This window comes from Acanthopagrus latus, chromosome 18 (assembly GCF_904848185.1).
Source record: "Acanthopagrus latus isolate v.2019 chromosome 18, fAcaLat1.1, whole genome shotgun sequence".
In the NCBI taxonomy this organism is placed as follows: Eukaryota; Metazoa; Chordata; class Actinopteri; order Spariformes; family Sparidae; genus Acanthopagrus; species Acanthopagrus latus.
Genome location: NC_051056.1, coordinates 25315622 through 25335008, shown reverse-complemented (window position 1 = coordinate 25335008; position 19387 = coordinate 25315622). Strand labels below are relative to the sequence as shown.

General features: G+C 39.8%; 2 protein-coding genes across 7 annotated transcripts in view; one reads left to right on the top strand and one right to left on the bottom strand.

Moving 5' to 3' along the window:
* Nucleotides 1-17827, bottom strand: part of zdhhc9 (zinc finger DHHC-type palmitoyltransferase 9) — a 35230-nt gene extending 17403 nt beyond the window's left edge. Inside the window, exons 1-5 of one of the 6 annotated variants that reach the window (XM_037078015.1) lie at nt 17801-17827; nt 16476-16587; nt 11874-12275; nt 11552-11784; nt 1196-1356 (exon numbers count right to left, since the gene is read on the bottom strand). In XM_037078015.1, coding sequence (XP_036933910.1) covers nt 1196-1356; nt 11552-11715 — 325 coding nt within the window. In that variant the 5' untranslated portion in view covers nt 11716-11784; nt 11874-12275; nt 16476-16587; nt 17801-17827. Of the gene's footprint in view, nt 1-1195; nt 1357-11551; nt 12276-15047; nt 15257-16161; nt 16280-16475; nt 16588-17800 lie in introns of those variants that run through there. The other 5 variants (XM_037078016.1, XM_037078017.1, XM_037078013.1 and 2 more) reach the window with 5 other exon arrangements.
* Nucleotides 15299-18796, top strand: trmt12 (tRNA methyltransferase 12 homolog). Its single transcript, XM_037078011.1, has 7 exons — nt 15299-15502; nt 15910-16078; nt 16192-16390; nt 16484-16634; nt 16743-16852; nt 17011-17168; nt 17665-18796. The coding sequence occupies exons 1-7, from the start codon at nt 15450-15452 to the stop codon at nt 18040-18042; spliced, it is 1218 nt and encodes a 405-aa protein (XP_036933906.1). The 5' UTR covers nt 15299-15449; the 3' UTR covers nt 18043-18796.
* Nucleotides 18797-19387: the final 591 nt, after the last annotated feature.

Below are 19387 nucleotides of genomic sequence, written 5' to 3'. Positions count from 1 at the left end.
ACACGAGCACACTCAACCTTTATTAACATAAAGCCCAACAAACACTAATAAACCAACAGAACCGAGACTGTTTGCTCACTGCTTAACCAGCACGTACATACACTGAAGCATTTATGCATCCAAAATGCTAAACCTCCACATCTCTGGACATCAAACAGCCCAGATGATGATGATGATGATGTAACAGCACATGAACTGTAATAACATTTGTCCTATTGCTGACTTAACATTTGAATGTAGATTGGGGATTTGAGCCTGGTGGCATTATCAGTGCTGATTGAGCATAATAGCTCTGCACACTTCCAGGTGAAGAGCTGGACAGCAATCACGCCAGAAGAGGTGAGATTACCTCAGACTTCAAACCCCTACAGTGGATTTGAGGATTAACACTGATGTCACGACTGCCTCGTCTTTACTACTATCATCAGCAATAAACTGACATTTTGGCTGATTTATCTTCACAAAGCTCAGCAAGCATTCTGCAGATTCACAGTATATTTCTAATTCCAGTTGAATCCAATATTCACTCTCCTTTAACGCTGTCATCTGGTACATCGTGATAATAAAAACATTGATTATAGCAGCTTAAAGATGCGTCTTCACCTAAGCATTGACACTATCACAAAACACAATACAGTGTGGAAAAATGTGTGAAGAACTTCTTAAGGGAAAACACTTATTTTCTCATTCCTCTCACTATGTGTGAAGAGATTCGATATGTTCACATTATTTTCTGCCAAATTGTGAACTTGTTTTCTTATCTGAAATAAGACATTTTTGTGTTGTCCTCTGTTTTCTTCTGGTTTGTGTGCGAAGCTCAGTAACCGAAAGCTGATGTCACATAACATTTGTACCCCAATCAGGATTTACAGAGAATTTGAATCAGATGACAGGTGGCTGGTTTTCTGGCTGCTGTCAATGAAATTTTTGTTTGATTTTGTCTATTCAGTCGTGAAAACTTAAGTATAGAACCAAGTTGGTTCAGAAAGTACACAGTTTTAAGTCAAGATTATGTAATTTTTTACCCTGAAACAACCTTCAAACAGCTTCAGAATCATTTTTGATGCTACAGTATGTTGTAACAGGTGTCTGGTGTCTCTGTCTCAGCCACTCTGTCCCCCCATCACAAATCTCAAATCACACAAAACCTCTAACAGACCAAATATAATGTCTGTAAATCAATCCTGTAACCCACCGATCTCCATCTCGATGAACGTGGCCTCCTCTGGGAGGGCGCGTGGCAGCACCCCGGGGTCACTGAAGCTGGTCCTCAGTAACATGGCAATGACAAAGAGGAAGAGCAGGACAGCGAAAACTGGGATGGCGGGAGACAGATGGAGAGCCAGGTACGGACATCTGTAATAAAACAAACACATTAAATATAGAAGATTAAAGATTTAATCTAAAATCAGGTACAGCTTCTTGGAAAGGAAGAAAACGAAAGACATTTTTCAATCCATTTAATGATAAGCTGTCAAGTCACAGTTTTTGTTGGTTGATTATTTGATAACTTGATTAGGCAGCCACCAGAAAATGAATCTGATCTTACTCTGGTAACATTTTCTTGCTCCAGCTTTGCATCACAGCTGCACATGACAACTGCAGACAACAACCTGAACAGACACAGGAGAGAGCCTTCTCCAAAAAAGCAAGTGCAGAGAGGGCATGACATGACACCATACATATTCTGAACTTGTGTTCTGAGCATAAGGTCGTGAACCGTGAGAGCTGCCCTTTCTCTGGACCATGCCGAAGTCATGGCCGTGAATAAAAAACACCTTGCCACACTCCCCTCACCTTCTGGAGGAGTGGAGACACATTAGCATAACTTCTTGTTGCCAAGACATTGAGATTAGATTCAGAGGAGCTCCTCCACCAAAACGGCCTGCTGCTCGGTGCGATAACAGATGTGAGCTGCAGTGCAAAGTGCTGCGACAGAAACCAGCAGCAGCAGCAGCAGCAGCAGCAGCAGCAGCAGCGGCCTCCACATGCAGTTATTAATAGTTAATTTCCTCTTCATCTTCCTCCTATTTGGCAGGGATCTTATATTCATAACGCAGCACTGATGTTACTCTACAGGACTGCAAGGTATTGTGCATTGTACTGTACAGGAATAACTTCTGTACTACAGGTCATGCAAAAAGTCTGCCCACACAGATGACACACTCTCTGCGTTACTATATGGAAGAAGGAGATTCGGACGATCGAAACAGAAAACATTTCAAAACTGTCCTCTAAAGCAAAATCACCAGGCTACATTACATATACATATTATATTTCTCTGTTGTTGTGAAATATAGTAAGCTGAGCTTTTCACTCCTTCATATATGCACCAATTGATAAGTCATATACTTAAAAAAAAAAAAACTCATTAGGGCCTAGGTTTGAGTAATAGAGAGTGTTTTTCTTCACTAAATCATTGGCACATTTGTGTGCAACATAATGACCTCTTCAGGAGAGTAGCTATTTATCTGTATCACATATCCGACAAAACCCTGCATATTCAGTTACATAACTGAGTGCGACCCATAAATTATTTTGGGCGGCCAGAACTGCTGGAAAGCAGCTCTAATGCGTGATGATGTTTTCACTACTGTGCAATTCCTTTTGGTTTAGTTGGGATTTGTTTGATATTGTGCTTTTTTATTTCAATACCAATGTGCTGGAGGACAGAACAATGTATTCAATGAGTTATTACCAAGATTTCAGAGTTATAAAACATGTTTTCATAAAGTTAAGATTGTATTTACACATGGAATATTGTGAATATGATGTATATGTGTTTCTTCTTTTCCCATTTTTGAAGATATGATATGGGTGTTCATCCCAAACATATATGTGATATAGTGGTTGAGGTTTAAGTGCTTTCTTTTTTTTTTTTTTATCTATCTAAGAGATTAAATATCACATAGAGCTGCTGTAATTGTTAGATAGGTTGTGAGACTTTGATTGTTGTCTGTCAGTTTGTGTAGTGTCTTGAGAAAGTTATGGAAGTGTGGCCAAAACATGAGTTTACTCATTCATTTAGTCTAAAATGGAGGCGTGAAAGCAGACAGAAATTGCACCAGTCTGCCAACCCAGACTGGCATCCTTCAAATTTGTGAGATTTTGTGCCCGGTGGCAGACAGAAATTGCAGCTTGAAAGCAACATTTGTAAAGAAACAGTCTAAATATTAATAGTGTTTTTATTCTATAGCTATTTCACTGTGCAGTCAAAGCAAAAAACTAGTCCATTGCCAGTTAAATATCTTTTAAATTATTCAACTGATAACATTAAGTTCATAAAAGCCATAAGATTGTATTCTCTTCTCTGGGTGCAGTTTAATACACTCTCAGCACAGACAGACACAGCTGACAGGAAGTTTAAAGGAAAGGGGTGTAGCTGTGTTTACAACAGCCAATCAGTACAAGACTGCAGAGAACAAAGTCCACCTGTTCAGTCACAGTATGTAGATTAACCAGGTATGTCAGCATACCTGAGCACTGACGTATCAACAACTCACACACAACACCTGCTCGACTGGCCTGAGCAGTTTCCCTGCCAAGCCTTTTTTTTCCAACACTAATGGAAACCAGGAGCAGAGATCAAATCAATAGAAGTTTCCACTGGCCCAGGACTCTGAAGTATGTTTGGCCCATTTGTTAGTGCAGAGACAGCAGAGAGCAGCCGGTGCATTCAGACTGAGGGGAGGAGGTCTGTCGATGAAATGTAATTCCCGTAATGATGACTGGTAGGTATTCGAGGCCCACTCTATCATCGCTTCCCATCAAGCCTCCACGTCCTTCCTGGACGTGACCATTTCCTCTGCTGTTGAGGAGCAGGGTGGTGCTGGCACGCTGACACTTGTGCATTCATCCGTCACCACACGGACAGCAGAAAAAAAACTGGACTTAATCAGGCCCGGTGTCCATGTGGGGAGAACGTTTTCATCAGTGAGGCGATCAATCAGACCGCCAAGTGACACTCACACACCACTTACACGTTCCCTCCCTTTCTTAATCAACAATCTGCCTCCTCGTCGAGGCTCAAGACTCACTACAGTGGTGAAAACTATTTTTTCTCAAGTACTTAACCTCAGCTGAGTGTTTTAACTCTATCGTGCTTGAGACGACATTTCAATTTATTCATTTCATCTGATAACCATGCACCTAAATCCAAGCATGCATTAACCGTAACGCAACTTAAGTTGACCAGACTTTAAATATCCGTTGCAAGTACGGTGGTGTCATGCTAACCGGTGGAGTGAAATTAGCATTATGGGAAATACACTTATTCACTGTCTTGCCATGAGTTAGATGAGAACATCGATACCAGTCTCAAGTTTGTTGTACCATACCACATAAATGTACTGTTAGATTAGCACTCAGACTGAAAACATGAGGAAACAGCAAGCCTGTGTCTGTATAAAGGTGACAAAATCTGACTCCCGTCATCTCAGAAGCTCACTGACCAAGACATTTTATCTTGTTTATGTAATCAGTAGAAAAACCGACAACAGTTTGAGGTTTGATGGCAAACTATTTGCTGTGGGGACTGTGACGATCAGGGTTAGGGCAGGACTTTTGCTTGTAGTGGTGTGTTTTTAAATTGTCTTACTGCTACTTTAACTTAAGTCAAGGATCTGATTTTTTCTTTCATCACTGACTGGGAAGAGCTACAGATCAACACCCTTACATCCACGATTCTGGAGCAAAACTTATTGATTGGATTGAGGTGAAATCCTGGATGCTTGTGTATCTCACATTTGCCTAAATCAGACCAAACAAGACAACTGCAGGTCAAAATCAGAGCAGGCTGACTGTAGCCTTTTTAAGAATATGAATTCAAATCCACCACACAAGAATATATTATTTATTACACTTCAGTCTACTGCAGACTGGGGATGCAGAATAAGTGTTTTTGCCATATGCTATACTTGATGTTGTTGACTTAATGGGCGCCTATAAAACTGTCATAAAAGCACCAGTGACCATTAGACCATGATTTCTTGGAATATGGAAAAGAGACAGTTTATTGGTTTTAAATGGGATCCCATAATCTGAAAAACCTGCAATCAGGTGGTCATAAAGGACAATAATCACATTTACCATAAAGAATAATGACGCAGCCTTATATAAGAGAGATAAGATACCTTGTGTAAGTTCACTGTGTGTATGGGTTGAGTGGGCATTAAATGTATCATCGTGTGTCGACTGCAGACTTTGATCCAAAGGATTTCCCTCTCAGGATGACTTGAGCTCAAAGATGAGAAGCTCGTAAAGTCGGGATATCGCTGGCTTAAAATCACTTCAACTTCTCACCAACAAAAACCACCAAAGCCAGGATTTAGATGTCACCGTGTCGCGTATGGGTGAGTCATGACGTTTCACCTTTGCTGAACATTTAAAGCCCTTCCTTTATTAATACTTAATGGTTGTAAGCTGTTGCAAATCTGCATGAATCATACTGCAAATAAATTATGCACTCACTGTGCAGGTTCATCCACAGTGGGCCTCCGTCACACAAACATTTGCAGACTGTGACTCTGCCTGTTTCTAGGGCACTGCTGTAAAAACACTCTCTCTTCTTTTTCACCTACAGACAGAACAACCACTTTATTACTGGACTTAGTAAATACTCGAGGAGGATTTTGTTCTTCTGCAGAAGAACAACCCAGCAATCTTTGAAAAATCCAGAAGGTCTTTAAACAGCACTTAGCATCGGGATGAAAAATATTCAGTCTGCTGCACATTAAAAAATATTTCCATCGTGTTTCCCAAGTTGTGACTGTCTTTTCAAGAAACAGAAGGCTTGACCTGACAAATGCCCTTTTGAGCAAGGAGAGGGGTCAACCACACGTGACTTTGCATGATGCCAAGATATAGATTGTTGACTTCACAAGCTGAGTACCATCTAGTTCCATTATATTGAAGAGAAAGCAGACATCTCTGCAGCCAATAGCTCCAAAACCCAGCAATTGACCCAAAAACCATTGAGCTAGATAAATAGCACTACAGGAAAGAGGAAAAGTATGACTATGCTTTTTTCAATCTAGAAATCCTCAGAGAAGTGAACAAAGAGGTTTTTTTTTTCAAAGATTGAAACCTATTTTTTCATTTCAGAAAACTGAATGCCTCGCGCTGTGAATGGTTTAAAAGACAGGCACTAACTAGAATTAAACATGTCCTTTAAAAGTCTTTGGTATCTAATGTATGAGTTTAAAAGTGGTTTCACTAAAGCTCCAGACGGTGCAATCTGTTGTCTGGTTTAAATCAGTCTTCCTTGTTATGCAACAGTTAAATACCATATGAGAGAAATGTTACAGGACATCGTTTTTATTACGGATTAAAGCCAGGATTAAAGATGTTGCGTCATAGAATGATCACTAAGTGAAATTGAGAGTAATGATGACTCTGATGGTTTCATGTCAGCCACATGAAAAATAATACCATTGTGGCAAAAGAGGTGGCCATTTCTTCCGCGAGAGAATCTTTTTCAAACCAAACAGATGAAGACAAAGTGCAAAAACATGTGAAACATGCCTCCCTATATGGTGTGCAAAAAAATATCCCTTCACCCTCCAGCCCTCTCCTCCTGCCGGGGAAGCATCCAGGGAACAAAGCCTGTAGATCACTGTTACTGTAAATGGAGCATTGACTCTGAATAGGACATAAATCATGTTATTGCACATCTAGCCAGTCCAGGCAGCTGCTTTCTGATTGGCAAACAGGGAGACAGGGTGGGGTCAGATGCTGAGGGAGGCTCAGGGGTCGGTTACAAGATCTCCTCTGACTGCAGCTGCTCGCTCTGCAGGATCAGTCCACTACAGCTTTACGTTTTATGAGGCCGACTAAAGGACCGGACGGTCAGCCGGACACAGTGAAAGCCTCTACCTTGCAGCAAGTGTAGGGATGTAGATACAAATGGACAAGCACAGGCAAAGACCAAGGCTCAGTCGCACTACAAGCACATATGCTTCTCTGGCCTTGTAGCTCAGTGTCCTGGGGTGGACAGACAGATGACACACTGTCCTTCTGTTCCAGTTTTCTTGCTCCTTCATCCAAGCTCCACTGGTGGCTATCTACATGCATGCACGCACACCACACACACACATGAACACATACATAAAATTGGGAAGCAAACCAGTGAAAATCCAACTGTGAGGAAGCCTTTTTGCGGATATTTAACCTACACATTTGGCAAAGGACTACCAAAGCCTTTCAAACATCATAAGCAAATGTTATTATGTAAAATCCTATTAAAAATGAGATCAGTGGATATTAAACGGGCACAAAACCAACAGGGCAATGACATACAGTCCTAAAATGTATTCCAACAGTAAACCAGAACAGCCCGGCCCACCTCCACAGTAAATAATTTGTTTAGATGTTCGTAATGGGTCTTTCCATCTGAATGTTCGACTGCTCGCTTCCGCAATTTAGCACAAATTAAAGCCCAGAGAGGTCTCCCTGCACGGGCTGCCGGCGGCTGGTGATAAACGTGAGATGTCTGCTCAGCAAGTGTTGGAAATGAGCCAGCCCACGCCAGGACACTGCCCTCTCTGTTCTCCCCTCAATGCCACAGTGCAGCTAAGAGCTCAACCTCCAGACAATATGTGAAGACTGAACCATCCAGGACAAGAAAACTACACGACAAAGACAAGTACGATAACAGAAATATGATCTATAACCAAATGCACTAGAATTATCCCACACAGAATCTTTGCTACTTTAATATTAGATTATCATAATGCAGTGTTGTGCATATTCTGTGTCCAGCAGAATATAGTACAGTGTTTAAATCAATCACAAGCCTTTTTCAAATTGAGTTTCAGAACAATGTTGGTATTATAAATCATATTAGCTAAAGCTGATACAATCAGTTGATTTATTATTACTTGATTGACAGAAAATTTTGTCTTGAAGATGAGTGAAACAATCCACTCAGTGTTGTTAGCTGACACAAGCAGCCATCTCACAACATGTCTCAAATTGTGAATTTTCACCATAAATAGAATAATAAATGCATCAGACTGAGTGTTCAAAGTTTCTGTGCATTACATTTATCATTCAGATGACAGATTTTAGAAAAACAGACTTAATGTGCGAAGACCTCACGACTCTACTGCCATTCTAGCGGCACTGTGGGACCGTGAGCTAAATACCACAGTAACATACTGACAAAGACTATGATGTATGATGTTTACAGTGTCCAACATCGTAGTGTAGTAAGCATGCTAATGTTGGCTAATTAGCACAAAAAGCAACCCTACACTTGACCTGATAATCTGATGGTGGTGGTGACAAATTTCTTGGTAATCCATTTCATAGTTAAACACAGAGTGTGTAGGATTTCCTAAAAACATTGTAGGTAATCCCTCTAAATCATGACTAGCAACCCACGCGAAGTGTGTGATGGTGTCTGCATCTGCAGAGACTTGGCCCACTGACTCCATTTTCTTCTGTTGCCGTGTTCAGGATGTTTCTGGGCATCAACCACTGGGCAGTGGGGGGGTTGCCCACAGCTAATGAAACACACATAGCACTAGCGCAGGACTCTATAAAACCATGGTGACCAGGAGCCACAACCTTGGCAATAGGGGTCAACATGGCTTCTTCAGTCTTATAGTGATTATAAGAAAATAGGAAGACTGAAAATCATATTTGGGACCGATATTCATTTGAAGTAAAAAAATCAAAATCTTTGTGTCAAAATTTTGGACAACCAGTGAAGAAGTACAATTTGCTCAAGTACTGTTCTTAAGTACAATTTTCATGTACTTAACTTGAGCACGTTGATTTTCTCCAAACTTCCTCTCAAACTGCAACCAAAGAATTCTACTCAATGTGGCTTCAAGATATCAACTTCATGACAAAAGAGGTAGACTGACCAGCATACCAATAATCTTTTGATTAAGTGCATTAATACTTGTTAAAAAACAAATGTGAATGCAGCCCCAATCCTAGTTGAGGATGTTAAATTCTAAAATATTCATACCAAGAAAAAGACTGGATTTAAACGTAGTCTCACATGGGCAGTGTGTGAATGCATTAGACCTCCGAGCCGTTTTGCAGAAGGCAATTACTCTGTCAGAGGTTTAAATCAGATATGTATCAACATGCCGTGTAATGGCGAGTTTGAAAATTACCCCCCTGTTGTCTGGGTCCAATCTCCACGTTAATATCCATCCCCCCATGAGAGATAATTATGTTCCGCTGTAATATGAACATAGTATGCTAACAACCCTCCAGCCATTAGTCACCGCAGTGCCTCCTCTGGGCTCTGGACGTTCAGCGTGAGCAGTATCATCTCTCCCTCTTTGCTCTGAGCTGGACATCAGCTCCTTCTGTCCGGACTCTAAGGAAAGCTGGAGGCCATTAAAGTGCAAAGCAGACAGAGATGGGAAGGGCCTGGCACTATGTGAGAGCAGCTACTTCTCTTCTCTGCTATGCTCCAAATCCATTTGGCCTGTTAGCCGCATACACGCCCACAGTCAAGAGAGGTTACTGTGTTACAGAGCAGCATTTTATGCTAAATCATCGTGCCTGATTTGTCTGGGAAGAAAAGGGAAGAGAAGGAGGAAACAGGTGGAGCAACAACAGAAAATTTGTGCTTTCTAAATGAGAGGCAACCCTGCTTTATGAGTATCATTTAGCCTCATGTTCTTAGTTTTAAAAACAATCCTGTAACCTTAACTGAAAGGATTATATGCTGCATCCGAGCCGAGTGGCTGTGAGTGCAGAGTTAATGAGTCCATTGGGTTGTCTGAGGGTTGAGACTGAACTGCTGAGACAACAGAAATCTGCAGCTCTCCTTTCTTAAAACAGAGCAGAAGCTGGACAGTGAGGGGTATTAAATATTTAACACCCCAGTATGTGGTCAATCATAAACCTTCTTTTCTCTGACCAGGGACTGAATTCTAAGCAACAAAACATAGATCAACAGCATGGCTGGGAGGTCATCAAAACAGATATCCTTACAAATAAATGCAACATAGGAGGTCACAGATAAGCTTGACAAGAGGAGACTGATTAAAAAAAAAAAAAAAATCACTCTACCTTACACACATGCACAATAGCACACATCAGCAAGATCAACATACAACAGAAATGGATGAGATGAGACTAAACAAATCGACGTGACAAACCATATCAAGTCCTAGCAACTATTTGTATAGTTGATCAGTTACTTCATTCATTTTTCATGAAAACTGCCCAAATGTTAGCTGATTTACCAGTCAGATGAGAACGCTTTACTAATTTATTTGTCATACATGAGAGTAACCTGAATATATTTGGGTTTTGGATGGTTAATATTTCACTGACAAGACGATCACTAATATATGAAAAACTGAGGTAGCCCTTTAACATACTGTAGGGCTGCAATGGTTATTTTCACTATCGATTGATTTGCAACCCCTTGATTAATTGATCAATCCCTTTCATCTATAACATGTCATAAAAAGGTAGAAAACATTAATCAGAGGTCGGGGTTACATCTTAAAAACAGTCTAAAACCCAAAGATGTTTGTTTTAGTGTCAGAAAAGACGAAGGAAACCCGAAAAGATTCATATTTCGAAAGCTGGTAAGTATTTAACATTCTTTATCCAAAAACAGCGTGACCCCATGATTTATGATTATTTAAAGCAGCTGTAAGTTAGATATTCTTATCGAAATAAGGATTTAATAGCTTCACATCGTCAATGAGTGTTTGGTCAGTCACATAAGTCTCCTCTCCCCCGGCTCATGCAGTAAAAGAGAAAAGAAATGTTCTGGTATCCCTGCTCACTTTATCCAATCAAGACAGAGAGTTCAATAACGAGGTGGCACTGTCTGCTCATGAACACACAAAGATCAGGATGCTCCCGTTAGCTGCTCTGTCCTGCGATAAAAACTGTGCGGTTATGTTGTGACGTACAGAGGTGGAGGGACAGGAAGTTAGCTACAGTAACGACAACACAAAAGAAATGTCTGCCAATAAAAATAAAAAATTAGGTAAAGTGATTACAGCAATTTTGGTTTTAAACATATTCCGATGTTTATCTGGATAATATCGTGAATCACAATTACTTTGGCCACGATAATCGTGACATTAAATGCTCATACTGTCCCATCGTGGGCCATGGTTACTCACAAGTCAACATTATGTCAAATGTACATGATAGAAGCCATAACTGTGAGATTAAAAAGTCCAAATCTATCTCCTACTTTTTATCTCAGAGTTATGATGTCTTACCTTTTAATAATCTCCTGATTTCAATGTTTTATCACATAATAATTTCAGAATTATGACTTTCGATCACACAACATTCACATTCTAACCCATAAACCTGACTTTTAAGCCCCTAATTATGACTTTTCACCCGGGAATTCTGTTTTATTTCTCATAATTTCAACTTTTTTAAAAATCTCATTACTATAAAATTTGATCTTACTGTGATAAAAAATTAACTGATTACTATGACTCAAACAGATGTTTCTTTTAACTGGCTTCCATACTTAAGTGAGCACAAATCATGGCTTTGACTCTCGTGGCTCATGAGGGGTCAGAGGATGGAGGGATTGACTTACTCGAAAGCGAAGAAGAGCGAGCAGGTCCCGACGATGAGGAACAGGGTCAGGTAGAAGACTCCTTTCTGCCGGGCCATCATCACCCGTCCGTCGCAGCAGAAAGTGTTCTTCCCCGGGAGCTTCTCCCATTTTCGCACCTTCCGTGTTATCATCACCGCCGACATGGTGCCTGTCCAGTGCTCAGGCTGAGATCAGCCCTCGGTGCTTCTTCGGGGTTAATGTCACTTGTTATACTGTAAAACGAGGCGGACAATATAGTCTCACAGATCCTGTTCAGTCAGTGTTACACACAGCCCTCTGGCAAAAACAACAAACGGCTCACTTGGAAATATTAAAGATTTCTGCACAAGGGGACGACTGGGAAGCATTTTTTCTTTCCGCTGAATGGTGTCGCAGTCACATCATCAATGTTTCCTGATCCATTTCTATTTTCCAGTTTGTCTCGCCTGTACTGCAGCATGTCATTCCCACGGTGAGGCTCCCACGCTTGCTCCAAACAATCTCGATCCTCTCTCCGTCCGCTCGATATCGGGCGAAATTAGCAGGAATTCATCCGAATGCTTGAGGCAGATGTTTCCCAGCAGAGCAATCCAGTCGTGGCTGTTGCATCGGGGTAGCGGACCTTGACCGATTGACATTCATATCATCTCGATAAATCATAAATGATCGTCCAGGCGAGCTGCTCCGTGTTTGTGGACACTAGACTGTGACCAGGTCCGTGTGCCTGAAATAAAAAAAGAAATACAAAAAAAAAAAATCCTTTAAAAACAATCAGAGATGGTCTGCTGTATGGACGCGGACATGTAAAGCTGTTTGATGTGCTTTTTTTCCCCGCAGGATGCCAGCTCTCGGTTTTAGTCAATGGAGGCAGGAAACACGCCTAGATTGAAATGTCTAATCTTAAAGGGGCAGGGCAGGTAGAAGGAGAAGAGGGAACAAAGGACACAGATAAAGGTCCTGCTGAGATCACATTAATATGCTCAGTATTGCCCAAGGGAGGAGATTGTGAATTAAAGTGTATCAACGAAGATAATTGGTTACAGACCTCAGATGCATTAATCCCTCCAGTGTTGCTCTCCAGAGAGCAGAAGGTAAACATTGCAGAGGTCCTCAGAGCCAATCAGGTCTTACTGGGACCAGTATGGAAATATGTTCACTTTTAAGACTTTGAATCTTTAGCAACCTTCAACTTCATGTCACACACAACACTACTCAAAATGAATAAGGGATGTTGTTTGTTTTTTTAGTGTTTGGTGTTGCAGTCATCCATGCACATGGATATTTGCATCCATATTCCAATATCTTGAATGGTTTTAAGTAGTGTTTGTCTCATGGTTCATGCTATTTAAATGTTATTTACATCTTATTAATTTAATATAGGCCTCTTTAACTCTGTATCCGATATCCTACTTTCCAACTCAAATCTGCACTCTCTGTTTTAGTTTATTGTTTGATGTGTTGATATTTATTTTATGCTGATCCATGTCAGAATTAAAAACACATGTGTGTAGTTTTTCCCCTGAACGTTCCCCATATTTTACTGTAAAATAATATTTAAAAAGGTGAGGATTTGATTCTAATCCATGGGAGACACATGCTGATTTTCACACATGTTCAGACATGTTCACATCTGAATTATTTAACCCAGTTTTTTTTCTTTCTTATACATGGGAGACAGATGTTATCTACCACATGCCAGGCGACAATGTAACAAATAATTCAAAAGGTGAAAATAAACACCAGCGCTGATTCAGATTCTCATATCTGAAGTTAATCCATCAAGTGTAATTACTTTTATTTAAATGCAAAATGCAGATTATCTTATACAAAGGTGTTTTGTTGCTGGTCACTGTCAATAGAGGCAATAAATGTGCAGTAGGATAAAAGATTTCATTTATTGCAACATAATATATTTGACCTACACTGGGGGAAATGCCACTAAAAAAATATGTAGAAACAAACAAACATAACAATAATACAATGTGAACAAGGGAAAATGTTCAAGGTTCGTTTTATCTCACTGTAATGCTACTCTTGAGGTGATCGTGTCACGTGAAATGAAATATTTTTGACTAGAATTTACACAAATATACTTGGTAAGATGAGTTTTCATGGTGTAAAACTTACGAAAAGCCCTTTAATAAAAGTAGTCAGGGAACTGTCTTCCAGTCACGTTGAGATAATTGTTTAACAGAATATTATCATTATTGATCTTGTACTAAAAATATCTACATTTAAACAGTTAATCCCCTGTGCTGTGTCCTTTCACTTAAGTTTAACATTAAAGTCTTTGTGGTTATGTGTCTGTGGCTAGTAATAACAATGATATTTTCACCAGCCATGCAAGCTATCAGCCCCCGCTAAGTCTCTTTGGGTAAAGACATCAAAAGTGATTATGATGGTTCAATATTGGCCAAGCCCAGTCATACAGCCATTATAGCCTCCTTGTTGCTACACAGAGGCAACGAGATGGTGCTTTATGAGACACACAGGGGAGGGCCAAACCATAAACGACCCTGAGAGTGAACCAGACATCACTTACTCTCAGTCTGCCCTGAAATCAGAGACCATTGGTGGAAAAGCTACTGTACGACTCCATCAGTCAGGATCCCCTCTGCTTTATATGTACCCCAGTGGAGGACATTATTAAAACATGACCTGTCAGATGTTGCTTTGACCAACCTGACATGTCAGGTTCAAATGACAGCAGAAAGCCTGAATTTTAAAATCTGATGCCACTCTTTATTACATAAGGAGAGATCAGGGTGTTCAGGTGGTTTTATACTGCCAGATGAAAGCTTATGACTGATCTAATGAGAAGCAGACAGATAGATACTTTTATCCCCTAAAAGGAAAATGGTTTGACGTAGGAAAAGACTTACAGATACCAGCTACACTGGACTAACACAAACAATAACACAAAAATGGCATAATTCCAAAAGAGCATTAGCACAGCTCTGGAGCCAATCAATCAATAAAGAAAACAGGCCATGGTGCACCTTTTTTTTTTTTTAAAGGATGTGAAAATATCATAAAGAGAATGTCAACAAGACCACTTGCATTAGTTTGTGACGTGAAATCTCATGCCATTGAACGATATATGATAGTTTCAGAACATGGCAGAACAGTGATTTGGGTTTTGAAACAGGCAAACCCTAAAATACATAGAAAACAAATACAAGAAACACCATTCTCATGCAGTTACATGCCTTTCCTGTTATGGCTTCAGTCTTTTTTACTTTACTTTTCCAATTAGAAACTAACTCAAATGGTTTTATTGTACTTTTGTTTGGATTTGTGAAAATATGTGACGCCCTGTAAAACATGATATCTTTCAAATGCGCCATTTTAAACACAGTGATATGACATTAGCTGACTATACTGTCACAGATTTATTACTTTAGTTGTATTTAGTAGTTCAACTAATACAAACATATGGCCAAGAATGACATTTTCCTCACTGTACGATAACATTCGTTTGGTAACAGTCGCTCACCTTCATGAGTTTTGAACAGTTTGTCTCCATCTACCGACATTGGCGGGAAACGTCTTCAAATTGATTTATCGCTTCTTGTAAACTAGCGACAGCAGTTCTCTAACGCACATAAAATATGAAACACAAATATAACTAAACCTGCTGACATTTCGATGATAAATTGCTAGTTTTCTCCGTCGAAAAAGCTTAAACAGTGGCTGTTTATATTAGTACGTAGCCAGACCGTTTTTACAATAAAGTTTTGTATTTTGAAACGTCCGTCTGCTTAATCGTCCGATTAGAAACACGTGTCGTATGTTGTTGTGGGGCAGCTACGGGTAGTTCGTTATTTTCGTTGTAGGCTAAATGTTCATTTTTGAAGCGTGAAACATAAATAGAGTGGATTTGTTCGTTTGCTCGTAGATGGACAGTGTGCCTTGTCTTCGTGTGTCTCAATGTCATGCACAGCAGTTCAGGTAAGCAGCCATATAGTGAGCGAACAGCTAAGCTAAGCTAGGTAGTCGTTAGCATAGGAACCTTAGACATTTTGGCAGTGTCCACAGAGATGTTTTGATAATCCCACTAATCATAACTTTATTTTATTCATTGAACTGTTTGAGCATATGGTTTGTCCTTTTTTAATTTCTTTAGCATAATTACAATTTATTGTTTCGTTTCTCTTTTGCTAATGTACTCCTTGCAGTATAGTACAAAGATCGAGCCCCTTTGAGGGGTTTTTTGTTCCTCACATTGCGAGTGTGTATCTTAGTCTGCATTATTTGTATATGTGTAAACTGAACTAAACAAAATAAGCACAATATCAACAAGTTTAATACGTCTTCTGTGACTTAGTATCTCTATTTTCGAACGTCTCATCTTACAGGAGATGTCTACAGTCCAAAGGAGCTCTTGACCTGAGTTTGTGTTTACAGAATGAGTCAGCTGGGACAGTCCTTTTGCCAATTTTACCTTCCTGTCTGTCACAACTTGATCTCCAAACTCTCAGAACAGTGGTTGCTTCAGACAGTGCTTGTGAGATAGTTTGGTGTCAGGTAGTTGAAGCGAGAGTTTCACTTAAATACACTGATATAAACAGTACTATACTGCAGCTTATAAAAAGCTTAGTTTTATGTACCTACTGTAACATGTCCTGTTTTCACCACAGTATCCTCTACAGTCAAAGAAAGAGAGAGGACGGACACATGGTAATAAACTAGAGCATATCCTCCAGGAGCTGTTGGAGTCTCAGGGTGAAAGATGGACGGAGGAGCTGAGGGGGGACCTCCCCCGCAGCTACCAAAGACACGGAGACCTAGTTCTGCTGGCAGACAGCTGTTTGTCTCTGCCAACATGGAGGAAAATGGGTACTCTTTGCAAAATGAACCACACTTTTGCTTAAGTTCTAGATGTACACAATAATTAATTAGGACATTATTGATTTCTTTTTACCGGCTTAGGTCAGCAGCTATGGAGTGCAGTGGCCAAAGGACTGGGGGCAAAGCGCCTGGCAAAGATGAGTCGAATATCCAGTGATGGATTCAGGTCTCCCGTAGTGACGATGCTGTTGGGAGAGCACAGCTGGGTCAAACATGTGGACAACAGGATTAGGTAAGTCTCAGTCAATCAGCGTCATTTATTTGCTCACTAAATAGGTCCTGTGAACATGATTTGAATACATTTGACTAAAACATGCCTTGTTTTCATCTTTTGTTTCAGCTATGAGTTCGATGTGACCAAATGCATGTTCTCAACTGGAAACATAACAGAGAAACTCCGTGTGGCTGGTTTTGACTGCAGAGGGGAGACTGTAGTGGATTTGTATGCAGGTGGGGGATGTTTGAGTGGATCTCGCTAATGAATTTGTGTTTAGTCCAGGTTTTAAAACTTTTATAGTGTTTAACACTCATACTTTCAGTAGTAATTAAACATAATTTGAGTCGTGACAATGTTGGTGTGTAACTATTTCAACTACTTCTTGTTTTAGGTATTGGATACTTCACTCTTCCATATCTGGTGCACGCAGGGGCCAGTCATGTTCATGCCTGTGAGTGGAACCCTGATGCAGTTGAAGCTTTACAGAAAAATATTGTGGCAAATGGAGTGTCTGACCGCTGCACTGTTCACCAAGGAGACAACCGACTAGTAAGGGTGTTCCTGTGTGTTCAATAATGTCGATGTTACGTGTATTGTTGTCATATTTATTACTAGCTCTGTCTTTGTTGAATTCTCTACCACAGTGAGAATGTTTTGACTTATGCCCCCTGGTGGTTGTTTTAGTTCCCATCTCCACAGGAGATCACTGAGGCAAATACTGGTCATTTAAACATTATCACTCAGCTATAATTTCTAACAAGAATCAGCATTTTAACACTTCATGTCATGAAACTTAAACTAAATTTACAAAAAGAAAAAAAAAAAAACAACTAATCAGATTATGGTCTAATTGCAAGATTATTACTGGCATTGCAGCAGGGGAAAAAAATGATTATTATTCTCTAAAATGCATTTTAATCATCAATCATCATCCAATTTTGCACAATACTAGTCACTTGGTTTTAAAAGTCTATTGCCCATCTTTTATTCTGCATCAACAGTCATACAATAATTTGGCATCAAAGAGCTTTTTCTCTATTTTCAGCTGCAGCTGTGTGACGTTGCCGACCGAGTGAACCTGGGTCTCATACCGAGCTCCGAGGACGGTTGGCCTGTTGCCTGTCGACTGCTGAAAAGAACAACCGGTGGCATTTTGCACATTCACCAGAACGTTACCTCACCGTTACTGAACGTGGCAGCCATTCCAGCAATCGATGATGCCACCCACAGGGTTTCTGGGAAGACAGGCGACAGAGAGGTGTGGCAGGCCTGGGCTGATGACACAGCAAACCGCATCAGCTTTCTTTTAAAGGACATCACTGGTGCACTGTGGATAACAAAAATCCAGCACATTGAACATGTAAAGTCATATGCACCTCATGTTCACCATATTGTGTTGGACTTAGAGTGCAGACCATCCTGAGGATATGAACACAGATACTGAGCGGACAGCATTCATCAATTAATGTGTCACTTTAAAGAAATAGGAAGCTATACAGTCCTGAAGTTTCAATGTAACCAAACTCTACATCAGCTGGTTTCTGTGGTTATTTCACCTGTCAGCTGCTGCAGTGTTTTTATAAACCTTTATTTATCCAGGGCAGGTTTTCTTCTGGGCACAGATGCTGTGTTTTAGTAAACGCCCTGCCTCATACACATGCAATTCTAATCACACGTGGAGGCTGCCAAACCATATCACAACCACAGCCTTATCTTCTGGCCACTGGGCGGCTGTGGTTTAGGTGACTTGCTCAAGGACGCCCTTTGGTTGTGTTTTACACACCTTTGTTGTTGGATGGAATGAAAAGCTGAAGGCTGAGACATCTGAGAGCTGAGTCACAATCCACTGGGTCCTGACTCTAACAAAAGTGTGTTGTAATTACAGAACTTCAGAGTCAATATTTATGAGCACAGCACTACAAGGAACTTTTACCTGTTTATCAAACAATCTTAATTTAATACCGGTGCCTCTATTATGTACATAAGCAAACAAGACCATCTACAAGAAGAATGCCTATTTACATGTAATTGTTTTAATGTCTGCTAGTGGGAAATTAAAAACTTTTTTTTATTTTTTAAGAAGCTATATCTTGCTTTGCTTATTAAACTGAACGCATAAGATCACTATGTAATGTTGCTAACTTCATCTTTAGCTCAATATAATTACTATTACCGTGCCACCAAATCTCTTATTCAACATGTAACTGGGTGTATATTACAGCTGTTATCTTACATAGCCACAAATAGCAGTTTGGAAAAGCTTACATTTAGTTTTAACGTACCTTAAAATATAAGTTTGTATTTGTTAACATCAGAGCAAAACAGGCTTGCATTTTGAATTATGAAATAAAACAGCACAGTGCACATCTAGAAGTCATACAGTTCAATAATATAGGACTATGTAACTAAAACTCTAGGTTTTAGTTGCATAGTCCTATTTTGTTTTTTGATTTACTGATTGTAACCTCATTAATTATTAAAGATGCACTACACTATGACTATAACAATAAAAGTTCAATAATACAGTTTTAGTTAAATAGTCATATATTATTTAACTATTATTGTTATTATTGCACATAAATAGTCCTATATTATTGAACTGTTATTGTTATACTGTTATTACTGTTATTGTTATTATTGAACAAGTTACATAGTGCATCTTTAATAATTAGTGAGGTTACAATCAGTAAATGTAAAAAGTGCAGCATCCCCAGTGTAAATTGTAAAAGTGTAAATTTCTACAAGAAATTTGAATAGTTTTTTTTTTG